The sequence below is a fragment of the Canis lupus genome, chromosome 14 (genome assembly GCF_003254725.2).
Source record: "Canis lupus dingo isolate Sandy chromosome 14, ASM325472v2, whole genome shotgun sequence".
NCBI classification, from domain to species: Eukaryota; Metazoa; Chordata; class Mammalia; order Carnivora; family Canidae; genus Canis; species Canis lupus.
The window spans coordinates 42,662,805-42,675,358 of record NC_064256.1 but is presented as its reverse complement, the minus strand read 5'-3'; the positions used below and the strand labels follow the sequence as shown (position 1 = coordinate 42,675,358).

Here is a 12,554-nt window from a genome sequence, read left to right as displayed (position 1 = left end):
TGGTTTGGAGGCGGAGCTCAATTGCTTTGAGGCTGAACTTTAAGCGGGACACTTAACCTCTCCAAGCCCAGATATATTTATCATTTAATGGGACTAAAGAGCCGACCTCACCGGTGCTGTGAGGCTTACGCACCGGAACGCGCTCTGCGAAACGTACGGAACTTTTTGTTAAGCCTTTATCCTTTATACAGCAAGTCAGATCACCGCAGCAGCAGGATTGCGGGACTCTGGGGGGCGGGGAGGTGGTCTCTCAGCACGGGTGAGAGTAAACGAGTCTTTCCGGAACCCCTTTCCCCCGGGTCCGGCACTCTTCCCAGCCAGCTGAGCCCGCCTAATTTTACGGCTGTGAATCCGCCGGGGGTGGGGGTGGGGGTGGGGGTGGGGGTGGGGGTTCCGGTTAGGTCCGCGCCTCCCCGCACCCCCCAGTCTCGCAAAGTCCGAGGCCGCGGCTTTCTCTCAACCCGACGGGCTCTAGGACCACGCCCCGGGGGGGGGCGGTCGCAGCCGGACCGGCCCCGGCTCCGCCCCGCTGTCATTGTTGCAGCATCATTGGCTTGCGCGGCTCCAGCGGACAGCACCGCCAGCCAATGGGAAGCCGTCCTTCCCCGGCGGCCCAGCTGCGGGAGCCAGTCAGACCCCGGGTTGGGAGTTTAACTCCTTAGAGGTGGGTTTGCAAGGCGTGGGAAAGTTGTTGTAGTAAATGTGCCACGTCTGCTAGGAACGGGGAGTCATGAACGTGCCCGAGGCCGCTGTCCTTAAGCCTCCAGCTACGTTCTTAGCTCCATGAGGTCGGGGGCCCTTTCTCTGTTTTTGTAGGAACTTCTTTCCTTTTGCAGCAAGATGAGGCTTTTGCTGTGGAACGCGGTGCTGACGCTGTTGGTCACTTCTTTGAGTGGGGCTCTGATCCCTGAACCAGAAGTGAAGATCGAGGTGCTGCAGAAGCCTTTCATCTGCCATCGCAAGACCAAAGGGGGGGACTTGATGTTGGTCCACTATGAAGGCTACTTAGAAAAGGATGGCTCCTTATTTCACTCCACGTAAGTAATTATACCCTGGAGGTAAAAACAGTGAACAACCACCCACCGATGCCAACTCTCGGGCAGGAAAGCTAGCCTATACCAGATTTTTACCTCTCTTTCAAAAAACTGAAATATGTTATTTCCTTCTTTGGAAAAGGAAATTGTTTAACGACCATGTTATGTAACAGAGCCTTTGAAGTTCTTACTGGAAACGTGGTAAGGGATAAAGGGTTAATTTTTTTTTAATTATTATAAAAATCAGAACTAGAATCTTTGAAAGACTGCAGAATTAATCTAGGTTTAGAGTTAGGCAATACATAGAGAAAAAGACTTAAAGGAATTCTTATTTTTCAAACAACAATCCCGAGGGAAAATAACTCAATTCCATTTTTCACTTGGCGTAGGTGAAATTTACTTAAAACTTTTCACAGCGGGCATCATGAGAAGGATACACAATCATTTATTCGCTAGTAGGATATGCTAATGCTGGGCCATTGATCTGTTTAATCTTTGTTCTTACAGATGACATTTTGGTCAAGGCACAGTACCATGATTTGTTTCATTATTTGTTTCTTTCTAGAAATTCAAAGACTTCATTGATGGGTGTGGGTGTGGTTATGGAAGATTAATCCAATACCTACAGTGAAGGATTTTCAGGTGGTTACACTATCATTATTTCTGTTCTATAAGCAAAGAAATTGCAACAAAGAAAAGTTTTACAAGTGTACAGATTTCGAATTAGGCACTGATTCTCTTTATTCCGTTCCAACAGTATTTATTGAGCATTTCTTTTGTGTTAGGCTCTGTGCTTGATACTAGGAAGATTAAAATACTTTGACTCCTCCATCCTTGTCCATTCATTTCTCTGCTCATCTAACCAACCCTTGTTGGACAGCCACAAGTCAGGACTTGAGGATGCAGAGGTGATGGGTTCTTGGCCTCCAGCTGTACATCATCTACAGAGAGGAAGAAGACAAGTCAATAACTCATGCCATATAGTGCAGAACGTTCAAAGTGTTCACAAAGCACAGTGGGGTCTGGAATTATTTATGCTCCAAGAGGTGGAGAAAGAGAAAGACTTCCCAGAGATCATAACTGAGATGGGCCTTGAAAGATGGGTGGAGGGTTCCTTCTCAGTGGAGAATGCGAGCGGAGAGGACATTCCAGGTAGGGAGAACAGCATGAACTAAAGTAGTGAAGCTTTGTGGCCCCTCCTAGACCTGGTTTGATGACCTGCCTTCATTGGGCGTTCAGACCTGGTCTGTCCTGAGGCTTTGGAGAAGCGAATGGCACCCTTCTCTGAACTCTGTTAGCCCTTGCAAAACTTTACAAAAACAGTGGCTTGCCATAGAATTTTCAACAGCTTTATCTCCTTATTGACAAGGCCAGGGCCACATTAACCAGTATTAAGACTTGCATTTAAAATTTTCAATCACATTTTTATTTTTAGTTCAATCTCTATTAGACACAGCGTGATTTCTTTCAGGTCTCGAATGGAAAAACCTATGGTATGTGGACTTTGGTGGTAGCTGTAAGACATTATTTGGGAGTTCGCTACTAATGTTCTAGTACCTGATGAGAGAACTGTTGTCATGTAACCTCAGTGTAGATGGTTAGGAACTACTAACCCTGAATATTGTGAATAATTACCATCAAATGGTCCATCGTAAAGCATGTTTGCAATTTCTAGAACGATAGCCTGTGTGGTACGTAGCTTAAGTCTTTTAGCTGTGACAAGAAATGTGCCAAAACTGTAGTCAGCACTGGGTGGCAGATTGTTTTCTTCCTTCTTTATTCTTTTCTAGCCTTCCCAAATGTTGTACAGTCAGCAGTTTGTTTCTTTAGTCATGGGGGGAAATTAAGGAAAAGGAGAAGTAATGATCTTTACCTGGATTTAGTAACTAATCTAGTACAGTGGTATCTCATTCTCACCTATAAGTTGTCCCTGAGAACACTTTCCGTATTGCCCTGAAAGGGAGCTATTCAGGGCTCAGGCACTACTCAGCCTTCAAGTCCCCTAGTTGCTCAGCCAGCTGGATTTCTTAGGCTGGCCTCTCTCCAGCACATGAGCCAGGATACTTTGGCTATTTCCTTCTCCCTCAGTCCTTGAAGGGCCACTCCTCCAGGCTTCCTTGCATAGCCTCACAGAAGATGCCTGTGGCCACTGCCTAGGTGGGGTTCAGGGTTGAAAAGCAGCCTTTTCCACCTATCAGAGCCATCACCAGGCAATGTATTGGGAGAGTTTGTGGATAGGCTTGAAGGTGCTATGCTCTTGACTCCGAAGTCCATGTGGGTACGGACTCACAAAGGTTGGCAGTGAATTTTCCTTAGCTTCTCATCTTCCTTCCCAAACTCACCTATTTTCCATTATTTTTTCCCCTCTTCTGCCCCCTTATGATATTCCTGGGACAGCATCATTGTGGTTAAGACCTTGAACTTTGGAGTTAGATCAGATACTGGCACACTTAACCTGAGTTTCCTCCTCTGTACAATGAGGAAATCATGATATTTAGCTCATTGTCAGGGTACACAATAAATCACAAATAGTTATTAACTGTTTTAATTATTATTCCCTCTCACCTTCTTTACCTGAGTCAATTGTGTGAAATTTGCATCAAGAAATATGGACAGTGAATTACAAAATTGATTTGGTTTTGTGCGTATGTATGTAGCTGTTTTTGTTAACTTTCAAGTTTAACCACTTATGGATGGGGGAAAAATGCACCGTAGAAATAAAAAAAAAGTTATTAGAAAGTTCTAATGTGTTTTCTTTCTATTATAGTCACAAACATAACAATGGTCAGCCCATTTGGTTTACCTTGGGCATCCTGGAAGCTCTCAAAGGTTGGGACCAGGGCTTGAAGGGAATGTGTGTAGGAGAGAAGAGAAAGCTCATCATTCCTCCTGCCCTGGGCTATGGAAAAGAAGGAAAAGGTAATAAACAATTCTACATTTTTACTATAGTGTTGGAGTTCTCTGGATTTAGGAGACTGAAATTAGAGTAACTACTATGTGGGATTTTTTTTCTCCTTAAAAGTAAGTAGAGATGTATATTTTTTTAGGAAGTATGATTGTGTCTTATCATTTGAAATGGTCAAATTAAAGCTGTTATATCTTAATGGACAACTGAGCTAATCATAAATAGTTCTGGAACCTTGACCTCTATCATTAACAACTAACTACCATATTAACCAAAATAATGGGTTTTTAAAAAAATTTTTTTTAAATTGTGGCACAATACCCATAATATGATGTGTACTATTTTAACCATTTTTTAAGCGTATAGTTCAGTAACATTATGAACATTCATATTGTTATACAAACATCACCACTATCCACCTCTAGAACTTTTTCATCATCCCCAGCTGAAACTCATCAATTTATTTTCACAATGCAAAAAGAAAGATTATTCAACATAAAGGTTTTGATGAGTTGAATGTGTAAAATATAGATTATTAAGGCATTAAATGAGGGTTAGATGTGGGCTGCCAGTGACTCACAACTGAAGTTTTCTACAACAAAGTTTTTTTTGGAGATTGCTTTCGCTCCTGTTTAAAACTTGTTTTAGGGCGCCTGAGTGGCTCAGTAAGTTAAACAGCTGCCTTGGGCTCAAGTCTTGTTCCCAGGGTCCTGGGATCTAGCCCTGCATTTGGTTCCCTGCTCAGTGGGAAGCCTGCTTCTCCCTCTACCATCCCCACTGCTTGTGATCTCAGTCTCTCTCTCTCTCTTTCATGCTCTCTCAAATAAATAAAATCTTTTTAAAAAAAGTTGTTTTAGAACTTTTTTACAGTTCATTTATAAAACTAAAGAGTGACATGAAATGAGTTTAATAAAAGAGAAGCAAATGGGCTAGTTGATTCCAGGAGAGTTTGTGCTCCTTTGTTCCAGAGCAGGCGTGCATACCTGCTGTTTGAATGGGAAGCCATGCAGCTTTCCAAAGGGCTATTTACAAGAGGCCTGATGATGTTTCCTGTGTAAGATATGCATGTGTCCTATAGTTCCTTTCTCATTTAACCTAAGGGAATAATCAAGTATCAGGAGAAAGATTTGTGAACAGGGATGTCCATTACTACATTGTTTCTAATAGCAAAAATATTGGCACCAACTTCAGTGGATAATGAGAAGGGTTTAGCTAAATGAAATCTGGCCCAGCTATTAAAAAACGGCATTTCAAAGATTAAAAAATTTTATCCAAGTGTGTATGACATAGTGTTATATATAAAAGAAAATAAAGCTGAAGTTTATTTACATATAGAGTGAATCACAAGAAAATAATAAAGAATGATAATGATGGATGACTGGAAATTATTTTTATTTCTGGTTTTGTCTTTTCCAAATTCTCTGCAATGGGCATGTATTATATAATGAAAAAATTATTATTTTTTAAAGATTTCTTTATTTGAGAGAGTGAGAGAGAGAGAGAGAGAGAGAGTGGGGGGGGGGGCAGGGACAGAGAGAGAGATTCTCAAGCAGATTGTCTGCTGAGCGCAGAGCTGGACCAGAGACTTGATCTTAGGACTCCTGAGATCATGATCTGACCCATGACATCATGATCTGAGCTGAAACCCAAGATTGAGATGTGGGACACTTCGCTGACTGAGTCACCCAGGTGCCCCCTGCCAAAAAATTATTGAGTAGTCGTTAGAACCAGACAGGGAACACACTGATACTCTAGAAACATAGACTTCACAGTATCCTTAGGTAGCTTAGCTATTTACAAAGTGAGAATCCTAGCTGCAGTTTACTTAGAAGAAAGTAAGTGCCATATGTGAAGCATTGTAAATTCTAAAATGGAACTTGCTGTATAAATCTTATGCACAGAATGGGATTTACTAACCAAACTCAATTCTTATTTTAATACTTTCTTTAGAGAAGAAAATCAAGTATCCAGAAAATGTTTCTCTGATATTCAAGTGTATTCTTTTACCTTCCTGTTGTATCTTGTCTCACCTTTAATATATATGTAGTATTAGTCCATTACTCTTTCTCTATATTGTATATAACTCAATTTTACTTTATAACAAGTAAAGATCTAAATTTGAGTCATTTCCTCTAAACTGAGAGCCATGAAACTAACTGTTCTAATATATACATAATACTAATTTTGTAGTCTTTTGGTACCATATTTGCATGCCTCCTTTGGAAAGACACCAGTTTTGTCGACGCTTCTAGTGCATGCCCTCTCTCTGTCTAGATCTGGAATGGTAAGCTTGGACACACAGTGTAAGTTTTGTTCTTTTAAATATTTAACAAATGTGCTTTCATGGAAATATGTGGGATTTGAGGTGGGGTAACTAAGAAATATTTGTCATGTTCCCAGACCTGTGTGTTAAATATAATTATAAGGAAACCGGTTGAAAAAAGTGAACATACTTCCCAGAAAGTTTTTTTTTTTTTTTTAAAGGTCTCTGGGACTTGAACAAAGCTCTTTTCATTTTTAAAGATTTTTTTAAATCTCTCTTCTCAGAAATTTGTTTTAATTTCTTCTGTCTCATGAAATTTTTTCAAAATAGGCATAATGTTCTATATCAGGGGGTATTGCCTAACTTTCTGAAATTGTCAGACTTTTCCACATTGTTTTTAAAGCTGGTGAGGTAATTCTATCCTAGTAACATATACTGAGAGCTCACTATCTATCAAGCATAATGCTAAATATTTTGCAGACTTATCTTCCTTCATCCTCCCAACAGATTCTGCATTTTACAGATGAGGAAATAGGCTTAAAGGGTGGGGTAAGCTTTAATACGGCTGGTGTGACACCAGATCTCACCCAGCTAGATATTGCCTCCTAGTGGTAAATGGCAGTACTGTATGTATTCCTAGGTCAGGACTTTGCTGATGCCAAAGGTAGTAAATCATTTGTACTATAATTAACTCTGAATTATCTAAAGCCCTTTAAGTCATTCTTGACATGTAATATGTAATATCTTAATCATATTTGAAATTTAATACCAGGCCATGAGGCATATCTGTATGTATGTGTGTGTTCATGTGCACAAAACTATTTGTAATCGCAAAGCCAAAAACAGACTGCTTTTTATCTACTGGTTTGGATTATTCCTTCTCTATTCTATTCGTTTGAGTAAAATATAATTATAAGTCATTTAAGTGTGACAATGTTAGGAAGGCTCTTCATTTAATTCAATGAAAAGAATATTTTGTTCAATATCGTAACTTTTCTGTCATCAAGACTCTGGGATTGTTTAAATGAAACTTAACCTTCCTCTCTCCTCATGTCAGGTAAAATTCCCCCAGAGAGTACACTGATATTCAACATTGATCTCCTGGAGATTCGAAATGGACCGAGATCCCATGAGTCATTCCAAGAAATGGATCTTAACGATGACTGGAAACTCTCTAAAGCTGAGGTGATCTTTCTTTCCTCTTATTCCTTTCTTTGTTTCTCTCTTTCTCATCACTTTTTAAAAAATGTATTTTTAAAGAAAACTTATTTTTATTTGGATAAAATATGATTTATAAGTTTTCTGAAAATGCTGATGCTTTGAATACTGGCTTTTTAAAAAAATAGGAAATCATTGTTTTGGAGAGAAATTTATTGAGACTTAAAAACCATCTTTCCTTCTTTTGCCCCTGCCCTCCTCTCCCCACCATACTTAAGGTTCATTGTATCTTGCCATCACCCTGAATTTTTGAAAGATCCATTTTGCTAACACAATTCCCGTTTTGGAGTTGCTGTATAAGAAACAGATGTTCTGAGAAATAGCTCATATTGATGGTTTATGTTTAAAACTGTAAACTGGCTGCTAAATGCACTGCTAAATTTTCTAGCAGTTAGCAGCAAACAACCCACATGTTGTTTTGTTCTGGTTGACACCTGGGGAAAGGAGACTCCAGGCTGAGTTTTCTAGATCAGAAGATCTTTCCCAGCTCATCTTAATGTTTGAGTAAGAAGAAAGCAAGAAGGTCTCTATAATTTATTTAGGCTTTTGCAGCGATTTTTACACATACTTGTCTTTAGTATGGCTGCTATGGGAAGACAAGTGGAGGTAGACATCTACTCTGTGTTTTTCTGTTTGCCCATGTTCTATGTTGTGTCTTGGCTGGTCAGAAGTCAAGTCCCTTTTTATGTTTCGATCAACTTCATTCTAATGGCCAGGAAATGATTAAGTCTTAAATAAGTGAAGTTGTTATGAGCTCACAGGGTCATGATCTACAGTTACTAAATTCATAACATCTCATAATATTACTAGTCTGGACTTTTTTTTCTATCCAGTATAAATTTTAATTACCTTTCATTTAAAAAAAATTTATATATAACACATTCATGTGATTCAAAAAAAAATCTATCCAATTAAAAAAGGTGTTTATTAAGAAGTCTTTCTCCCACCCACATCTCCTCCTACTCTGTGATCTACCCCTCTTTCGCATCCCTTTTTTTTTTTAAGATTGTATTTATTTATTCATGAGAGACACACACACACACACACACAGAGGCAGAGACACAGGCAGAGGGAGAAGCAGGCTCCATGCAGGGAGCCCAATGTGGGACTTGATCCTGGGATTCCAGGATCACGCCCTGAGTGTGAAGGCAGATGCTCTACTGCTGAGCCACCCAGATGTCCCCTGCATCCCATTTTATTAGGTTCTAATGTATCTTTCCAGTGTTTCTTTATGCAAATACAAGCAAATGTGAATATATTTTCCTATTTCCCCTTTTCTTACACAAAAAGTAGCAGGACATACATAATATTTGGCATCTTGCTTTATTCATACAGTATATCCTAGAGATATATTCTACATTTTTTAAAAAATATTTAATTTATTTATTCATGAGAGACAGAGAGAGAGACAGAGAGAGAGAGAGAGATGCAGAGACACAGGCAGAGGGAGAGCAGACTCCATGCAGGTAGCCTGATGTAGGACTCGATCCTAGGTCCCCAGGATCAGGCCCTGGGCTGAAGGCAGTGCTAAACAAACCCCTGAGCCACCCAGACTGCCCAGATATATTCTACATTAATCCATATAGCTTTATCATCCCCCCCTTTTTTTTTTATAACTGCATTAAACCTCCTTAATCTTAAAAGTAAATGTATGTCATATATTTACATATTGGTGGAGGGGGGAAAGGATTTGAAATTATTGATCTAACAGAAGGAGTAATAGAGATTCTGATTAAAAATGAAAATGCAGGTTGAACTGCATTATGGTGAATCTGGTAGGTAAGTGAGAACAGTATTTTGTTTATATCTTTAAATGTCTGGAGGAGAGTGGAAAATTTTGGTCTAAGCACTCATTAGGTTGGATTTTGCTTTAATGTCTGAGATTGAAAGGTCATGAGGCATGATCATAGCCAGGGCCATGGCATGAACTATTACCAGACACTTAGTTAAATTAAAAAATGCCATTAAGAGCTGGGAAGCAGGTGGGGGATGGGTGAAATAAGTGAAGGGGATTAAGAGTATACTTATCATGATAAGCACTGAGTAATGTATAGAACTGTTGAATTGTTCACTATATTGTACATCTGAAACTAACATTACACTATGTGAATTATACTGGATTTAATAATTTTTTTTTAAATTTAAATAAGTTTAAAAAAATGCTATCCTTTAATCTCATTTTAAGAGAAATATCTGGGATTCTGGCCCTAGTTAGAAAATGAGATCTGGATAATTCAATGGAGTGAAAGACTGCAGTCTTTCAAATGCTTGGCTTTATTTAGACTCGGATCAAGAACAGATAGTATGCTTTCTTTGGGTGTTTTTCAGATAATATAAGCCTTGTCTTCGCCTCTGAGCAATATTCTGTGTCTTTACTGTAGCAGTATAGCAACAGTTTTTAAGGGGAAATAATACCTTTTACTGTCATTACAAATACATTGTAATTGTTTAGTCATTGTTATACATAATCAAATGAACTACCAGTCCACTCTGTGATATTAACTGGCTTGATATGGGTATCTTATGAATTAGAATTATTAATGAGACCCATTATTTTGTAGGTTAAAGTGTATTTAAAGAAGGAATTTGAAAAGCATGGTGCAGTGGTGAATGAAAGTCATCATGATGTTTTGGTGGAGGATATTTTTGATAAAGAAGATGAAGACAAAGATGGATTTATATCTGCCAGAGAATTTACATATAAACATGATGAGTTATAGAGACACACGTGCCCATTTTCTATGGCACACATCCTTAAAGACAGGGTAACCATTTGTAAAGGAAGTCTTATTTTTAAATAATGTGCTGTTCTTACTCTGTTTTTTATTTTTATGTATTTTTCTGAATATCATTCAGAAGAAGCCCTAGAATTCCTAAGTGCCCATTTCTTTCTGGTGAGTTATTGGGAAGAAAAAATTAACTTGTTTTTGAATAGAAGACTTCTGGATCATTTTCCACTTTCACATATAAAGCCTTCTGTTTTACTTGCTTACTCGTAATTTTAAAATATTGCAGCTGGGAGCATGCCCAACATAAGAACAGGTTACAGCACAAATCAGCTCCCTCTATTTCTTTTTCCCTTATTTTATCCAAGTTAGATACTGACATTTGAAAAGCCATGTGCAATAGCCCAAGGCTTACTATTTTTATGTTATAGTGAAACGGTGTATCTGTAACTGCTTTTGAGTCTGCTTAAGCAAGAGGAAAGTGGTTGTTGAACTGGCCTTATTAACAGTTACTGCCCCACTGAGATGTGCAATGCTGAAGTGAGTCACAAACTTAATGAAATATGTATACATTGAAACATTCTGCCCAGGACCTAATCTGTATGAACTTCCGTTCCTAGTGACTAATAACCTCTAATGACTAATAGGACAAATTATGTGTTTCTGGGTCTTTGTAATAATGTGTCAGAAGTTTGGAGCTGAGGTAGAGTTATGTTTATTCAGTGTTTCCTTTTTAAGTGTGGCTGATGACCCTTCCTGGTTTATTAAATAAAATCTCTATGTACTATATTATACTACAATAACATTGTATTATGAGAGAAATTTATAAGCCAATCAAAAATTTCCCATTTCTGCTTATCAAAAAATGACACAGACTCACAGCAACTACTGTTGCATAGAAATCTGTCCTAGGTCAAAAAATAGAAGATTTACTAATTTTACCTGAAATTGGTTTTTATCCTTAATATGTTAAAAAAAAAAAAAAGCCCCTGAATCTCCATTTACTAAGAATAGTTCCTTATCTTTCCAAAGGGATCTCAAGTACATTGTTGTCTTTGGTTTTCATCTCTCTGAAGCCTCTGAACAAAGCTGGTGGATCTCAGTGTACCTATTTTAGAGATGAGGACATTATTCTTCAAAGAAATTGATTGTTTTGCCTGAGGTCAGGCAACTTGGCAACCAGATCGAAGTTCCCTAATTCATCATCTTATATTGCCCTCGGCTATTGAAAAAACAAAAATTTCCTTTGACTTCATTGGGCCTAATTCTCTCTTCAATTTGCTCTCCTAGCAGTCTACGCTGTTTTTTGGTTTTTGTTCTGTTTTGTTTTTTGTTTTTGTTTTTGTTTTTTATCTTCGGGTCCTTATCCTTTGAAGATGGTTAATTGGCTGTTTTGGGTGCTTTGGAATTCTTCCCCTGATCTGGGAATGGCTCTGGTTTTGTTGAATAAACTTGGGATTAGCACTGAATTACCTCAAAAACCCTATGCTGTGAGAGGGTCCAGGTGTGTGTCTGAGGCCTTTCATTCTTGTTTACCTCTAGATTTTTTTGTTTTGTTTTTTTTAGAGAATCACAAACAATTTTTCCATCATATACAAGTTACTTTCACTAATTGTATATTGAATTTTCCTCACTAAAACATAAAGGTCTTGAGAAGAACATATATAACACCTTTTTTTTTTTCCTGATGAAATCAGCTCTATGTAGAAAACTCTTAAATTGTCACTGCTATTTTCCTCAACCTGGGGGAGTTACGAACCGCAATGCCAAAAGCCTTATGCTGTGTTTACATCAGGAAGGAAAGAGCTTGCCATGTGGTGCTCCTTTGTACAGAAATCACTGGTGACGCTATCTGTGATACAGTAAGAAAAGTAAAAAGAATTTTTATTATCTGGGCAGCATATTTCTTTATCTCATGTGAATTTGCATCAATTCCCATCTAAATATTTAGACACAAGTATGAAATGAAAGCATATAAATAAGTTACGGTGTTTTTAGATATCTGCCTTTGGTTTAGCTGCAACTTTATATCTTTCCATTCATGGGAATAATCAGACACAGACGGCGACCTCACTTGTAATATAATTTGACTCATGAGTATTGCTAAATGTGTCCCTAAATTTCTATGACTATGTTGTATTCTTTTCAAAATAAAACTTTATTTGGGGAATGATTGCTTTTGTGAAAAATTCTTCAAGTACTTGTTTCCTTGGCAGCTTTTTTGATACTGTTAACTATTATTCTAGGTTTTATGTTGAAACTAGATGGGGAAGATGGACAAGAAGCCATAGGAGAGGGGTATAGTGACACTTTGAATGTACCTCTGATGATCTATTTTGTTTCGATATATTTGTAAGGAAAGCTGTGATTCATGGTTCAGTTTAAATTGTTTTGAAATAAGCATTAAA

At 38.2% G+C, this 12,554-nt stretch overlaps 1 protein-coding gene across 4 annotated transcripts; it reads left to right on the top strand.

Annotated features, from left to right (window-relative positions):
* On the top strand, positions 1-12,316 carry FKBP14 (FKBP prolyl isomerase 14). Of its 4 annotated transcripts, none has more exons than XM_035698345.2 (5): positions 1-153; positions 817-1,037; positions 3,802-3,953; positions 7,260-7,387; positions 9,982-12,316. In XM_035698345.2, exons 1-5 carry the CDS (start codon positions 88-90, stop codon positions 10,138-10,140), a joined length of 726 nt encoding a protein of 241 aa, XP_035554238.1. In that variant the 5' UTR covers positions 1-87; the 3' UTR covers positions 10,141-12,316. The 4 variants fall into 4 exon arrangements, with proteins under 4 accessions (XP_035554238.1, XP_025320289.2, XP_025320288.2 ...); XM_025464504.3 differs by having other exon boundaries at positions 26-153; positions 837-1,037; XM_025464503.3 differs by lacking the exon at positions 1-153 and adding an exon at positions 541-664 and having other exon boundaries at positions 837-1,037.
* Positions 12,317-12,554: the final 238 nt, after the last annotated feature.